Raw genomic sequence first — 16,042 nt, 5'->3', positions numbered from 1 at the left:
GCTACAGTAACCAAAACAGCATGGTACTGGTACCAAAACAGAGATATAGACCAATGGAACAGAACAGAGTCCTCGGAAATAATACCACACATCTACAGCCATCTGATCTTTGACAAACCAGAGAGAAACAAGAAATGGGGAAAGGATTCCCTATTTAATAAATGGTGCTGGGAAAATTGGCTAGCCATTAAGTAGAAAGCTGAAACTGGATCCTTTCCTTACTCCTTATACGAAGATTAATTCAAGATAGATTAGAGACTTAAATGTTAGAGCTAATACCATAAAAACCCTAGAAGAAAATCTAGGTAGTACCATTCAGGAAATAGGCATGTGCAAGGACTTCATGTCTAAAACACCAAAAGCAATGGCAGCAAAAGCCAAAATTGACAAATGGGATTTAATTAAACTAAAGAGCTTCTGCACAGCAAAAGAAACTACCATCAGAGTGAACAGGCAACCTACAGAATGGGAGAAAATTTTTGCAATCTACTCATCTGACAAAGGGCTAATATCCAGCATCTACAAAGAACTCAAACAAATATACAAGAAAAAAAACAAACAACCCCATCAAAAAGTGGGCAAAGGATATGAACAGACATTTCTCAAAAGAAGACATTCATACAGCCAACAGACACATGAAAAAATGCTCATCATCACTCGCCATCAGAGAAATGCAAATCAAAACCACAATGAGATACCATCTCACACCAGTTAGAACGGCAATCATTAAAAAGTCAGGAAATAACAGGTGTTGGAGAGGATGTGGAGAAATAGGAACACTTTTACACTGTTGGTGGGATTGTAAACTAGTTCAACCATTATGGAAAACAGTATGGCATTTCCTCAAGGATCTAGAACCAGATGTACCATATGACCCAGCCATCCCACTACTGGGTATATACCCAAAGGATTATAAATTATTCTACTACAAAGACACATGCACACGTATGTTTATTGCGGCACTATTCACAATAGCAAAGACTTGGAATCAACCCAAATGTCCATCTGTGACAGACTGGATTAAGAAAATGTGGCACACATACACCATGGAATACTATGCAGCCATAAAAAAGGATGAGTTGCGTCCTTTGTAGGGACATGGATGCAGCTGGAAACCATCATTCTTAGCAAACTGTCACAAGAACTGAAAACCAAACACCGCATGGTCTCACTCATAGGTGGGAATTGAACAATGAGATCACTTGGACTCAGGAATGGAACATCACACACTGGGGACTATCATGGGGAGGGGGGAGGGGGGAGGGATTGCATTGGGAGTTACACATGATATAAATAATGAATTGATGGGTGCTGACGAGTTGATGGATACAGCACACCAACATGGCACAAGTATACATATGTAACAAACCTGCACGTTATGCACAGGTACCCTAGAACTTAAAGTATAATAAAAGAAAAAAAGAAAATTTATGTATCCTCTCTCAAATGTATTTATCTTGTAAAATGAGGACAATGATGCCAAATTCACAGGGTTATTATGAGGATTAAACGTGAAACTACAAAAAAAAAAAAAAAAAAAAAGGAAGGCAAAATACACCAAGTGCCATCGAAAAGGCCATTTCATGGGTGTTAGACAATGCACCTTTTGTGGGGTGAGAGCATTTCCATTGCAAGGTGGGTTATGAGGAGTGCCTTGGATTTCTGGGAAAAGTCCACCTCTTTACACAAAGGGACAATAGAAGAGTGTGTATGTACAAAGAGGAATTTTCTTGGACCCTCTTGTAAAGATAAACCACTGACCCCTGTAGAAAAACAAAGCACTCTTTCCTTTTTGAAAGGGACTAAGCCACATGGTGCTAATTTTTAAGCAGTATAAAGTAAGTGGAACTAACAGGTTTTGAGTACCTACTGTGTGCCCAAAGTTCTATAAAGCTTTGATGTCTCATTTAATCCTCATACCAATCTTCCATGGTAGGCATTATATCTTAAGATTGAAAGGAAAAATTAGTCTCAGTGGCTACACATCAAGCCAGAATAAATGATCCAGCTGTCTGTAGGGTGAAGACATTTCTTTCTTTCTTTGAGATGGGGTCTTGTTCTATCACCCAGGCTGGAGTGCAGTGGTGTGATCATGGGCCACACCAGCCTCAACTCACCCCCAATTCAGCCTCCTGAGTAGCTGGGACCACAGGCATACCCCACTATGCCCAGCTAATTTTTTTTTATTTTATTTTATTGTAGATCTGGGGTTTCACCATGTTGCCCAGCCTGTTCTCAAACTTCTGAGCTCAAGGAATCCACCTGCCTTGGCCACTGAAAGTGCTGGGATTACAGGTGTGAGCCACTGCACCTGGCCTGTGTGAAGACTTTTCTACTAATATTCATAGCTATCACAAGCTCATAACTCTCTTTTGTCTTCTGGTGTACAAGAAAGCCTGTTCTAAGAAACAGAGAGAGAGAGCATAGGTTTATATCCTTGTTTGGCCCAGAGTGCATATCTATTTAGATTCTTTCCTATGAACTAGAGGAAAAAGATATTAGAACTTTGTATTTGTAGCTAATGTGACCGCTTTGATTCTCTTAGTCCCATAAGTGTTTCTTATAGCTCAGATGCTGACATTTTGACAACTCATCCCGTTGCTTCCATTTAGGGAAATATGTTCTTTACTGGCTAAAGAGGATCCCCCTTATTAAACTGACTTTATCAGACATCTTTCTCTGAAGAGTAATCCAATTAGCTGAAGAGAGAAAGTGTGAGCAAGCACACAGTAATTCCATCTGCCCTAGTGGCTATGATGGGCTACCCACTGCCAACATTTCCTTCAGTGTCAGCACTTGACCTAGAGTGGTATGTGCCTCTGAAGCTAGGATGGCATTACTGGAGTGCTCTGCAGAGCCAGGGGGCCTCAGACAGCTTAATTTGTATAATAACCTCAGATCTGCCAAATACTCCAACCTGACACACAGACACTGGGCTATGTTTAATAGCTAGGGGACAATCTTTCTCATAGAATATGCCTTGCCTTAGCTGCCCTAGCTTAGTGAATAGAAAAACTGTACAACATAACCCAGATCAGGGACTAGCAAACTATGACCAGCAGGCAAGTCTGGTCCACTGGCTATTTTTGTACATAAAATTTTATTGGAACACAGCCATACTTATTTGCTAATGTATTGCTGATGGCTGTCTTCACTCCACAGTAACAGAACTGAGTGACTGCAACAGAGACCATGTGGCCTGCAAAGCCTAAAATATTGACCTTCTACCCTTTACAGAACAAGTTTGCTGACCCAGATCTAGATTACTCCTCATGGTTTTACACCCCAATTCAAATTCTCAAGCATTGTTTATGGATGGCTAAGCACGTACAGGAGGTGTTGAGCTGTCCTCTGTGTCTTAAAACGTAGACTACTTTTTCAGTACTTGTGCTGCCTTTAGACAATTCTTTCATTAAAACTGGAATTGTGCAATGTAAAATTCTGATATAATTTGAGAACTTTTTTTTTTTTTTTATGTGTGACTTGAGGATTAAGGGATACAAGAGGTACTGCTGTTTGTCCTTTCTACATTTGTATTGACAGAAACTATTTTGTTCAGACACCCATTGAAAAACTATGTTCACAAGCTTCCCTCTCAGCTAGAGGTAGCCATGTAACACCGTTTTGGTCCAAAACCTAGACAAGGATTCCAAACAATTCTTGAAAAAGAGTCAGACTCTGTGACCTCTTATCCTTCCCTTCTTCCGTCTTGGAATGAGGAAGTGGTTCTGGAAGTGGAACAGTCATCTGATAATCACAAGGTGACAAGCATGAGGTCAAAAGTCACAAGTAAGAATGGCTGAGCTGAAGGAAAGCAGCTTGAATTCGGATGATACCTTAAGTTTTCCATATTAACCCTGGACCACCTACTTCCAAATGTTTGTTACACTATAAAAGTCAAACTATTTAGTCAAGCCACTCTAAATTGCTTTTTGTTTTTGTTCTATACAGCTATCGTGAGCTGATATGAGGAACAAGAAAGATAGAAAATTAACACTGTTTAATTCCAAATAATGAGGTTTTGGAGGAGTTTTAATACAATCTAATATCTAAGATGTCTCCCAACCCTTAAAATCTATGATTTCTTAACCAGAATCTAACAAATCAGAATCCTCAAATTATCTGGCAAACAACAAAGCTGATAAAATCTTCAGACCACCTGCTCCAGGTGCCTCACTTTACTAGTATGAAACTGTGGCTTAAGGCTATTAAGTAACTGCCCAAGAGCACATAGCAAGAAGGTAACGGAGGCAAAATTCAAATGTAGGCTATTATCCATTAATGTATTAAAACAATAAAGCAAACTTTACAAGTCAATCCAATCATCTGTAAATTATTATTTCAATCTCCTTATATATTCTCAATATAATAAGTATGAATCAAAGTACACAGTGATCACTTTGATTCCCTATAAGATCTTATTTAGCAAATATTTCATTGTTTATGTTGTCATGCTTAATGAAGCAGGAAATAAATGAAACTATTAAAGAAAAATTTTAAGCACCAAACATTCAAACTCAAAGGTTATTCAGATTAACCCTCTTCTGTTTTTCAGAAAATCTAATTAGGCAGACCATCTCCATCCCACAGTAAGTTGGCCACTTAAATCTTACTGCACCAAAGATCATATTGTCATTTTTTGGTACAGTATTATAAGAGTTTGGGCCACAAAAAATTGAAAACCAGTTTGAAGAATGTGACTCAAGAGAATGAAAGTACTCCTATACTCTTAAGAATGAACACATTTTTCTAAGATTTTATATACATGAGACTTTTGGGCAAAGAGTCTTCATGATTTCTTGCATGTGGCTCATGGCCGTGGTTGCTTGTGCCTCTACTAATTTGGCAGGGTCAAAATGATGCACTGTATGCATCTTCATCGTCGCTGTCATTACAAATGTCATCAGTGACTTATAAGGCCACATAGTTCAGCCTCTGCCTTCAGGATAAATATCACCTAAGCCCTCATGCCGGAGAAAGCCAAGTGAGAAGACAATGGTAGCTCTATTCTGTTGTGTCCTAACCTTTCTCGTTTCTGTTAGCATCAACATTTTCTCTTTGCCTCAAATTAAAGGCACTTATTAATCATCTAATAAATGAAATTATAACATATCTATAGTAAAGGAGAAAGGGCAACAATACCAAGGGCCAAGTGCTTGGAATATGAGCTCCAAGATGGGCACAATTTTGTCTTGTATCCTCCAAGAACCAAGCATATTTAAAACGTGCCTGGTATATTTTAGGGACTCAATAAATACTCACAGATTGAATGAATTACCTGAGAATGATCTATTAGCAGAATAAGTCCTTTCACCACACTGATGGGGTCGCCAGATGCTGACAGCATTTTGGACATCAAATCACTGTATCCATTGAAAAAGGTGACAGGTCTGAGCTGAACATCAAAGAGGATGGCTGACATGCCAGCATAGGAGTCAAGGTTCTCCTCCCCCTCGTCAGGGGTGGCTGCGATTAAGGCTTCCAGTCCTTGGGCTTCAATAACCACCTGGAGAAAATCAATATAATGTTCATGATGCAAGCTCCCTCCCTGCTCTATAAATAATGGTGAAGCTTCTGAGCTGCAGCTAGAACTTCTCAAGGGGCCAAAAACTTAAATATTTGCAACAGCTAAAAACAGAAAATAAAACAGACAAAAACCTCTATGCCCGAATACAAGGTGGGTTAGTTTTTTATTTAATCCTCACAACCACTCTTTGAGGTACATATGATATTAACCATTTTGTAGATGAGGCAAAAAAAAAAAAAAATCTCAAGTTTACTCAGCTAATATATGTCAGAGACAGGACCCATACCCCTTCTGTCTGACTATGAAGACCATGAGCTTTCTATTTTATGATGTCATCCTAGAAACCCTTAGTCTTTCCAGGACTGTCATATACAATGCATCAGCTATCTTGCAGAGCATCTAAAATGAGATGGAAAGGTGTTGGCAGAGTCATTCTAAGGCTGCTGCTATGTGAGGACATGGTATTCTCTAAACCATGACTCACCCCATTCCATGTCAAACTTTTCTCCCTAGCCAAAAAAAAAAAAAAAAAAAAAAAAAAAAAAAAAAAAAGTTGATAAACACCATGAGGGGACTAACACCCTTATTTCCACCAAAAATAGGAATCCTACATATTTTCTGTCCTCCATATCCAGCCCTTTAACTCCTGGGTGTTTTGCATTTCAAAGTACATATCAGAAAACAGATGGTGATTCGTCAGGACAGAAGGGCATAGTATTCTGACTATAGTACTACCAAAAGGTATAGTAATATAAGATTGATAAAAACTCAAGTTTTTATAGCATTGGATCATTTAGAAAACTTAAATGGCTGTATTTATGAGGTTATAATTTGATGTACATAAAAACTAAAAAGAAAGTACATGTCATTATTAGGAAGTCTTTACAGACCATCACCTCAATTTGGTTAACACTAAAGGGATGGAAGTCAGCCAACTGTTGAATGCCTACATTTTATTCTTTTCTCTCCTAGCAGTGTTGGAGAAATATAGATTGACCCTTTAGAGCGTCATATTCTATTATGAAAGGTTTTATTATGGGGAATCAATCTCTTCACAGAAACACCCAGAAAAGGAAAATATGTTCTAGAATTAAATACTTGGGGGTGAGAGTGGGCTAAGAAATATATCTGTGAATAAAAATAAAATATTATATTTAAATGTTTGTGTGAGAAATATTGGTACAATTTCAGTTTTGTGAATATGTGCACCTTTGAAAAGACAAATAGACATTTGGCAAGTTCAACTGATCAAATTACTTAGGTTTCAAGTTCATATTTGAAACTTTCTCTGAGTGACCATAAACCATACAGCCTCTTACAGATAAGGGAATCTTGGGCAAAATATGACAGAAGCCAACATTAACTTATACATTCTATGGCATTAACCACAGTATATATGTTTTATTTTACCTTAGCCTGATTTCTTGTGTACTTTATTAAGCAAAATCCATGAGAAGTGAGTTACCTGGCTACCATGAAGACCAGCCTTCCCAATGTACTGAAAGACGTTCAGGTTACTTCTCCTTAGAATGCCAGAACCCGAGTAAAGAATGTCTAGGCTGTAAGTAGACGCCGAATGGGGACTACCTGATGACACACAATAACTGTAATTTAATAGCAGTTCCAGCAATGCTAAGTTGTGGGGTACAGAGGGAGAACTTCTTTTTGGTGTACATACGTTCTATGTAGCCAGTGTAGGCAGAAGAAGATCCACTCCTGGAGAAACGGTCATAATTATGAGCAACCATTTCCTTCAGAACTCGACGGACAATTTTGCTGCAACACATGAGGGGTAAAAAAAGCTGCACATTCATTGTAATGACTGTTTCCCAAGTCAAATTTGGAAAAAAGAAATCCTCAGTGGAAAAAGGAGGAAGCCAAATTTTCCTCATGCCTTTCCAAGAGCCAGGGTGGTGCCAGCTGGCGTGGTAGCATCAGGATTAGGGCTAGCCCCTTCATTACTCAGATATTTGAAATTTAGTTTGGTATCAAAATGACAGCAAGGCAAGGGTGTCCAGCTTTGAGGTGGCTTAAGTTGACTAGTAGACACATTTCAGGCATGGCAAAATTTGTCATGGCTTTATTGTTAAATAGTGCATACACTTAAAGGAAAATTGTGCCAAACTGGAGAGGTTGCACAATATTTCTTTAAATGTTTTTCTTCATTCTCTAATAGTCTCTCTCACTAATGACATATAACAGTACATTTCCAGTATTTCTTCTATATCTGTGAAGTTTCCAATTACAAAAACAGCTCAGTAAAACCCATATAGAAACCATTGTCTCCTCTGGAGCAAGTCTTAATCCTTACCCCATGCTTCCGTCTTGTCTAAGTAATTAGTGTTAAGATGTTCATTTCTGATTACATAACACTAATCATATCAATAATAGCAACATTACGACAATACAGCAAAACATCAAAATAATCAACTATAGAAATCTGGTCCTAGGTCTGAGGTAGAAAATAACTGAGGGGAAGCAATGGCATCCTGAGAGGTTTCCCCTCCAATATCACTAGGTTATAAGATTTTAGCCTAGAGAAGCAAAGATGAGGAGGGTCATGACAGCTGTTCTCAGATATTCAAAGAGTCTTCTTGTGGATGAATGACTAGATGTATTTTGCTTTGCTCCTGGGATAAAACCAGAGCCAATAGGAAGATTTCACATTATACAAAGACATAACGTTGAGAGTCTCTGAACAACACTGGCACAAGTTCCCTCAAAGATGGTGAGCTTCCTGTCACCGGGAGAAGGAAGCAAAGTCTGAATACCACCTGCTGGGAGACTACAGCCCTACAGTGGAGAGATGCCAAGCAAGGGAGCCTTTGGTGTTCCTCCCCACTCTAATGTTTTTGGTTCGGAGACTCTGACCCATATTGTTGGTGATACTTTCCTCACAATTTCTAGTCTGTTCTCTACCCCACTGTCTCCTCTTTCCAGGTCCCTGAAATGCTAGGGCCACAAGACAAAGGCAGCAAGTACACCCAGGATCTCCTCCACAGGGTCGCATAAAAGCAAACAAAAAAATAGAGGGAGAAGCTAAATGCATTCAACTAGAAATACATGGCGGCAGAGAGGCTTGGCTTCTTTTCTCACTCGCTCACCTGCTCCCTTCCTCTTTCCTGAATGTCCTGCTTTTATCTCTGCTCTACTCACATCTGTTTCTTATGTCTTCCTTCAGTCTTAGTCCTTGTTTCTCTTTCTTTCAACCTCTTAATGCCGTCTTTTTTCATTTTCTTTCTCTTTATTTTTCACCCTTCCGATCTCTGTGGTGAATGCTTAAATCTGATCTTTCCTGGGGGTAGTGTTCTGCATGTAACTCAGAAAAAATGAAACTTCCTTCTCTGACCCTCTATTTCCAGGGAGGAGGCACCTTGGCGGAGCCACTTTGCATTTGGGAGGAGAGACTTGGGAACTGGAAGGAAATTAATTCAGCAAGAGTTATAGAGTGATGAACTCTACTGAATGCACTCTTTAAATTTTGAATCATCTTAAAATGTAGGCAGTGCCTAAGATTTTAAACTTAAATGGGAAATTTATTTGATCTGTGATAAATGAGGTTTCAAAAACTCCTAACACTCGAAATGTTACAATAAAAAACCATTTGGTAAGAATTTACGTTGTTTTGTTGTACGTATTTTAAAAATCCTGCTGAAAATGCAGTTAGCTTTTAAAATATTTGGCAATATGCACTTGCCAGACTGAACAAGACATCCCTAGTAAAAATTATACCGAGTTCCCACTCATGGACTCATAGTGCCAAACTGAAGTTGTTTCACCTGGTCCCCTAAATAGCCCTATTATGGGAAATCTGGCACTCTTTGGTTTTATGCAATGCAACCCTGCATAATGGCCACATCATTATTACTAGCTACATGGGTACCACATGAACACACAAATAAGCTTGACTACACAGAGAGACGTGCAATATATTATACCTTGCAGGCATTTCAAAATGTAGGATGTCTTGAACAATGGCGAGCATGTATTTATTCATTTCTTGGGGAAGCTCCCCAATAGACAGCAGGATGTTCTTGACTTCCATGTAGGATGGATTGTTATTTAAAATGATAGCAGCTGCAGTAGTGCGCACAGTCTTTTCATGAACTTTACGGTTTTGGTGGTATATTCTGTTCAAGGTCTTCTTCACCTGTTCATGAGATGTTCAAACTTAGTGCACATCTAGATATTTTTTAAATGGACATTTCAGCAGGAATAGTGAGTGTTCATAAAAATATATATGTGTTACTACATTTCTCAGATTCCTTTGTGATTTGGTGGGGGCCACGTGACTAGTTCTGGCTAATGGGCCATTGACAGAATCTATGAGGATCACTTCTAGGCTGAAGCCATTAAGAATGCCAAAATAATTGCATTCCATTGCAACAAGTAACTTCATAGATTATTAGAACTGCCTAATGATATGCAATATGTAAGGATCTATACTAAGCATCTATATTTATTTAATTCCATTTCCCCTTACCTTTTACTAACTCCCTCAAATCCTGGCTTTGCCCTCAGATATACAGACGTTAAATAAGTCACCCAAGAACAAACAACCAGGGAAGGACAGAGCCAGAGTTTATGTGTAGGTCTGTCTTTCTCAAAAGCGTGTGCCCCTAACCGTCATGATTTGCAGCCACCAACTTCAACACAAAACTGGTGGGCAGGTACTTAGCTACAAACTGGAAACACCATTCTCGGCAGATGGTTTATCTTGAGCTTTGTAGACATTCTCTGCCCTAACAAAGGTTTAATTTAGTTGGCTTCCTGAAACATGTAGTTGTAGTAACAAACAAAGTTATATTTAAACCAGGATATTTCAGTATTGAAAAATGTAACAGCATCTTAAAACTTATAAAAGTAAATATATTTCAAAAAGGAATTTGTTTCTTAAAATAAGAGAATATGCTTCAATATTTACGCTTCAGGATATAGGATGTTACCCTGTGAGGATATTTAGAGTAGGCTCAAATGCAATTTTAGAGTTATTTTTAAGCAGGAGAGAAGACTATTTGGAGAAAATATAGAGTGACTTGAGAGGAATTTGCATTTGACTCCTGTTCAGACATGCTTTTTTTTTAATTCTGTTAATGTCACAAATATTCTCAGAGATTTTACCTCATCAGTTATGAAAGGGAGATCATATCTCTGGAGAGTAGTGGTAGCCAGGTGGCTGATGGGCCCTTCTCCTGCTTCTGCATACTTCAGAAGACTTGGGATGCCTTCTGGAAGCAGGGCATTCTTCAAAGCCAGCAGATACATCCTGGTGTCCTCTTTTTTCTCTGCTTTTTCAAGTCCTCCTAGGATTAACTTCTTAGCTTCCACTACTGCCTGAAAAATCATATACCTTAGATATATGCATGACCATACATTGAAGAAGACTTGGTAAGACTGGCTTTATTCTTGGGTCGAAGAAAGCAACCTACAGTTTTACAAAGTTTTGCATTGGTTGCTTGACTGAGGCACACAGTGGAATAAAAGCAAACAAGTAAAGCCTGATAAAGGTGTTGTGCTTTTTTTTTTTTTAATACATATACATTCTCAAGAAGCAGGGAGTATTATCAATTGCTAAAGCAGCAATTAGATGGAGCCTTAGTGTCACCATGCATCTTTCCTTAAGTAAAAACTCGGGTGAGACCTCTTAGAGCTCAACCATAAGGTCTGGCTCTAAATGTTTTAAAAGTGCTTGTTTTAACTTAATTCCAAATTTAATTAGTGCTGCAATATAGTTTAAAAAATATTTCTTAAGTACCTCCTATGTGGTAGGTACTTTACTAGGTACTTTTCAAATACATTCTATAATGAGACAAGTCCTTTTGTCCTAGTCTGAGAAAAGGGAGGATTGAGTGTAAGTTAATAGTTTAATGGGAAAGCAAATTAGAAACAGGGACATCTGGGTTCTGGTCTTATATTTGCCACTACATATGTTTTAGAGACTTCAGTTTCATGTTTAAAATAAAGATTCTTTGGATGACAGAGCCTAGGCTGAAAAAATTTTTTTAAAAATAAAGGGTTTTAAGATCTAATTCATCCACAGGATTCATAACCTCTGAAATTAGGCTACAAGCACGCACACACACACACACACACACACACACACACACACACACACACACGGGGTTGGGGAGAATGAATGATATGGGGAAGAGTGGAGAAGTATTAACAAAAGGCTCCCAATAGAAGGGAAGATGCTAAACATCACACTTAATCAGAGAAGTGACATTTCTCAACTACCAAACTGGTGAAAAATTCAAAAGTTTGCTACCATATTTTGTAGGTGAGACTATGGTGAAGTAGGACTTTTCATAAATTGCTGATGAAAGCCTAAAATGGTACAATTCCTATGAAAGATAATGTGACAAAAACAAACAGAACTGGTTTTTGGCAAGCAACTCTATCCCTGAAGCTACATCTCAAAAATAGCAAAAATCTGTGCCTGAGATTAGTCACTTCAGTATTACTTGTAATAGCAAAATAGTGGAAGCCACTTACATGACCATTCATAGGAGATGTTAAATAAAACATAGTCCATAGACACAACGGAGTACTAGGCAGTTGTCAAAAGGAATGAAAAAGATCTCTATGTAGGGAATATTTTCATGATATATTGTTAAGTGAAAAATGTAAGATACAAAAAGAGTATATATAGAATGACATATTTTATGCAAAAACGTATGTAAATGTGTGAACATCTGTTTACTGTTGCAAAAGGAAACATAGAAAGAAATTTTTTTTTTTAATCACTGATTTTGTTTACCTAGAGGAAGTAGGTGAGATTGGGGGAAAAGCATCAAGAAGCGAATGAGAACTCTTTGATAATACTTTTAAAACACAGTTTTGCCTTTTGAACCACATTACTATTTCACATGTTCAAGAAATAAAATTAAATCAACAGGATGAACAATTATCAAAATTCAATTTAACCAGAAACAAATGAAACTAAATGTCTATCAACTTGTTAATATGACTAAACAGAAGAGAATAAAAAAGAATTAATCCAAGTAACTTTAGAGCATAAAACTTTGTGTACATGCAATGGAATATAGTCTAAGGACAAAAATAACTATAATAAAGTTTTGAACTTAGTTTATTTCTGTAGCAATACTGGTGTGGCAATTCCAAAAAAACTTGTGTAAGTTTTAGAATTGAGCAGATGAATCAATATATTGATGTTCTCGAAAACCACATTTGTCACAGTGGGAGAAGGAAAATATAATGATGAAATGAGGGAAAAAGAACCCTATAGTGTTGAATTAGAATTAGAATTAGAGATAGCAGTGGGAATTCACAATTTGGTAAATACATGTTTTTTTTTTTTTTCATTGTAAGATACTAGTTGCAATGGCACTCAAGTAATAAGAAGTAAAAGTATTTAGAGGTAAATGTCAGATGTCTGCAAATCGCTGTCAAATTATACAACTAAAATAAAACAGAAAGAGATAAAGCAAAGATGAGAATATCTTAACAACTGATGAATCTAGATGAAAGATATCCAGGTGTTCATGGAATTGTACTATTCTTACAACTTTTCTGTAGGTTTAAATTTTTTCAAGTACAAATTCAGTGAAAATAAGCAATTAGGATGCAGGGAGGTCAAAACATAAGCAAAAGACAAACATAAAAAAGAAACATGTGGCATAGTACTGGTTGTGCACTTGTCTAGCCACCATTCAGACTGTCACAGGACAGTAGCTTTTATGCTAGTAAGTTCTGAAAGGCTATAGAACTACATAGGATGGCAGATACCTTTTATACAGTATGCATATAGTGTGCCCAGTAGCTACCTTAAATTTGTGCTTATTTAATACAAGACATCATTTTCTTTCCTTCCTTTCATATATCTTTGATTTGGGCAAAAGATAAATGAGTGTTCCACAGCAGAAAATTCAAAAGAAAAATTGAACCTTTATTACAGTTGTTCGGTACTAAATTCACTACGGCCAAATCTCATCATCCTCAAAGATGAAAAAAAAAAAGTTTGCTCAAAAACATGAACAAAACTGAATGCCAATGATAGTAGATGGTCTGCAGCTACCTTCAAGGTAATTTTAAAGATGTGATGAGAACCAAGCTGTCCATTATCAGAAGAACTTTAAATTTGATCGTTTGCTCTGTTTCCTTATGCTACATGACTTTCCTAGGTAACCCCAGTCTCTTTCAAGGTTTCAGCCTCTCTCTATTTCTGACCCTAACTTCTCTCCTGAGGTGCAGGTGAATATGGACACCTGTCTGTTGGACAACTGAACCTGGTGACCCAAAGGATTTCGAACTTAACATGGCCAAAACAAACTAATAGCTGTACTCTCCTCCCACCCCCAAACTAGTCTGTATAAACCTTACTTAAGTGGTTGGCATCACCATACACCTGGTATCCTCAACTGAAAGCTTTAGAGTCACCTGGATTCTTACATCTTTCTCATTCCCCACATCTTATCAGTCACTAAATAAAATGGTCCTTGAATCTATCTCCTCTCAGCCCCCTGCCCCTACATTAATTCAGACCTTTACTAATTCTTGCCTAGGTTATTGCAAATGCTTCCAGTCAGATCTCAGTAACTCTAATCCAGTAAACTATCAGCCCACACAACATCTTGCTTCTTTCTTAATAAAAAATCTGAGTATGTCATTCATCTGCCTAAAGACTTCACTGGTCTCTTCTTTCTGTAGAAGGAAGGCCAGACTCCTTAGTTTGTTATTAATGAAGATCCAGCTCACCTTCCATCTCTATTCTCATCTTTCCTGTGTCTCCACTCTCACTTATCTGCCCCCAGAAACATACATATTTTATGTTCCAACCCCACAGAATTTCTCACTGTTCCCAAGCATACCAGGCCCATTTTGACTTTGAGCCTTTTCATACATTGTTGTATGTCTCCTAGAACATCTTTCATTCCATACTTTGACCTCTTCACTTAAAAACCTCTTCTAGACTAAGTTTAAAAATTGTTATTTTGGTGGAAACTTCTCTAGCACACTCAAACAGAAAACATTGCTGCATCTTCTGTATTGTCTGAGTACTTTATTTCAATATTATTTATTTGTTTATATTTGATAAACAGACTAGGAGTTCTTTGAGGATGGTAGAATATTTTACGTATGTTTATATTTGAGGATTAGCATCATACCTAGCACAGAGTAGATGCTCATTAAATACTGCTGAATAGATCTTTCGATATGTAGGTTTTATCTTTAGCCAAGATATTTAATATACAAATAGCTGAAGTAAATCGGCTACTCAAATAATTACAGAAATTGAAAAATATAAGAAGTCATGCTTCCCTAATATAAAAATAATAAATTTAATTTCTGCCAGAACTTAATAAGTTAATACTCAAGCCTTTTCAGTACTACTGGTTTTCAGTGATCTTTTTCATACTTAATGTATATTCTAGTTTTAGCTTGCCTCTTTTGGGACTATTTGGTTTCAAGAACATTTTCCCTACTATTTTTAATAGCAAGCACTTAGTAAGCAAAATGATACATAGTGTTGTCTGAGGTAGAAAAAATGCTGATGAAACACTGTCTGTATAATGTGGACAGAAAAGAGACTTATGTTTTTATATATTTAGCATCTTTATTTGCATTATAGAAAGACGGGGTGTGTTAGACATTAATCTATTTTGGTTTTCCGTATTTAGTTATACTTAAAAAGTGTTTTTGCTTTTTGCTTTTTAGTAAGAAAGATGTGAAAATTGATAGTCCACTCAGGCAAGTAGAAACGTTTTAGGCAAATGAAATTGAAAATAAAATACAAAGTTCTCTGTGATTAGAAGTAACTAAATTCCTACTATAAAAACTTAAAACTGCAAATCACACTTACTATAGACAAAGTTCTGCTCTAGGAGATAGCCTTAGAGTCTAATATTTCTCTGAAAACAAGAAGTATATCATACACACCATTTAAAACTGAATACATAGTGGGTACTCAACAAAGTATATGGCTAGGGAGGTTATCGTACTTTCACTTTTGACCAAGTCTTTATTAAATATTATCCATGTACCAGGAACTGGTGAGCAATTGGTGTTGAAAAAAATCGAGTTCCATTTCTTCATGGAACTTACATTCTAATGAAATGGAAATATACAATAAACATAGTAAGTGAATGAATTGTAATGTATGTTAGATGGCAAAAATTGCTATGCAAATAAGGTAAGTAGAATAGAGTAAAGAGAATTAGTAGTGCCAATAGTAGGCAGCATGGTGAGTATCAAATAGGACGATGGTGTAGAATGATGTAATACATGAGATTGGATTTGCACTTACTTTGAGTTTGCAGCCTTCATTCTGACACAACTTTCTGACAAGTGTCCCAATGATGATCATAACAGTTTCTCTGATGTCACTGCTCCCAATAGAACCTTTGAACTTACTCTATTAACCAAACAGGGATAAAATAGGTTACCAAGACATTTAAATATTTCCAAGGAACACTTTTAGTTAAAAAATAAAGTAACCAACACATCCTTGGGAAAGTATTTTTACGTTTCTAGATTGCAAACTCAGAATTTTGT

General features: G+C 37.1%; 1 protein-coding gene across 1 annotated transcript in view; it reads right to left on the bottom strand.

Moving 5' to 3' along the window:
* Positions 1-16,042, bottom strand: part of MTTP (microsomal triglyceride transfer protein) — a 54,679-nt gene that overhangs the window by 12,178 nt on the left and 26,459 nt on the right. The window contains exons 10-15 of the mRNA XM_010371637.2: positions 15,795-15,902; positions 10,649-10,861; positions 9,466-9,677; positions 7,206-7,303; positions 6,993-7,114; positions 5,279-5,506 (exon numbers count right to left, since the gene is read on the bottom strand). Coding sequence (XP_010369939.2) covers positions 5,279-5,506; positions 6,993-7,114; positions 7,206-7,303; positions 9,466-9,677; positions 10,649-10,861; positions 15,795-15,902 — 981 coding nt within the window. The remainder of the gene's footprint in view (positions 1-5,278; positions 5,507-6,992; positions 7,115-7,205; positions 7,304-9,465; positions 9,678-10,648; positions 10,862-15,794; positions 15,903-16,042) is intronic.

This window comes from Rhinopithecus roxellana, chromosome 2, assembly GCF_007565055.1.
Source record: "Rhinopithecus roxellana isolate Shanxi Qingling chromosome 2, ASM756505v1, whole genome shotgun sequence".
NCBI lineage: Eukaryota > Metazoa > Chordata > Mammalia > Primates > Cercopithecidae > Rhinopithecus > Rhinopithecus roxellana.
Note: the sequence above shows the minus strand (reverse complement) of the source record. Positions and strands in the feature narration are given on the sequence as shown.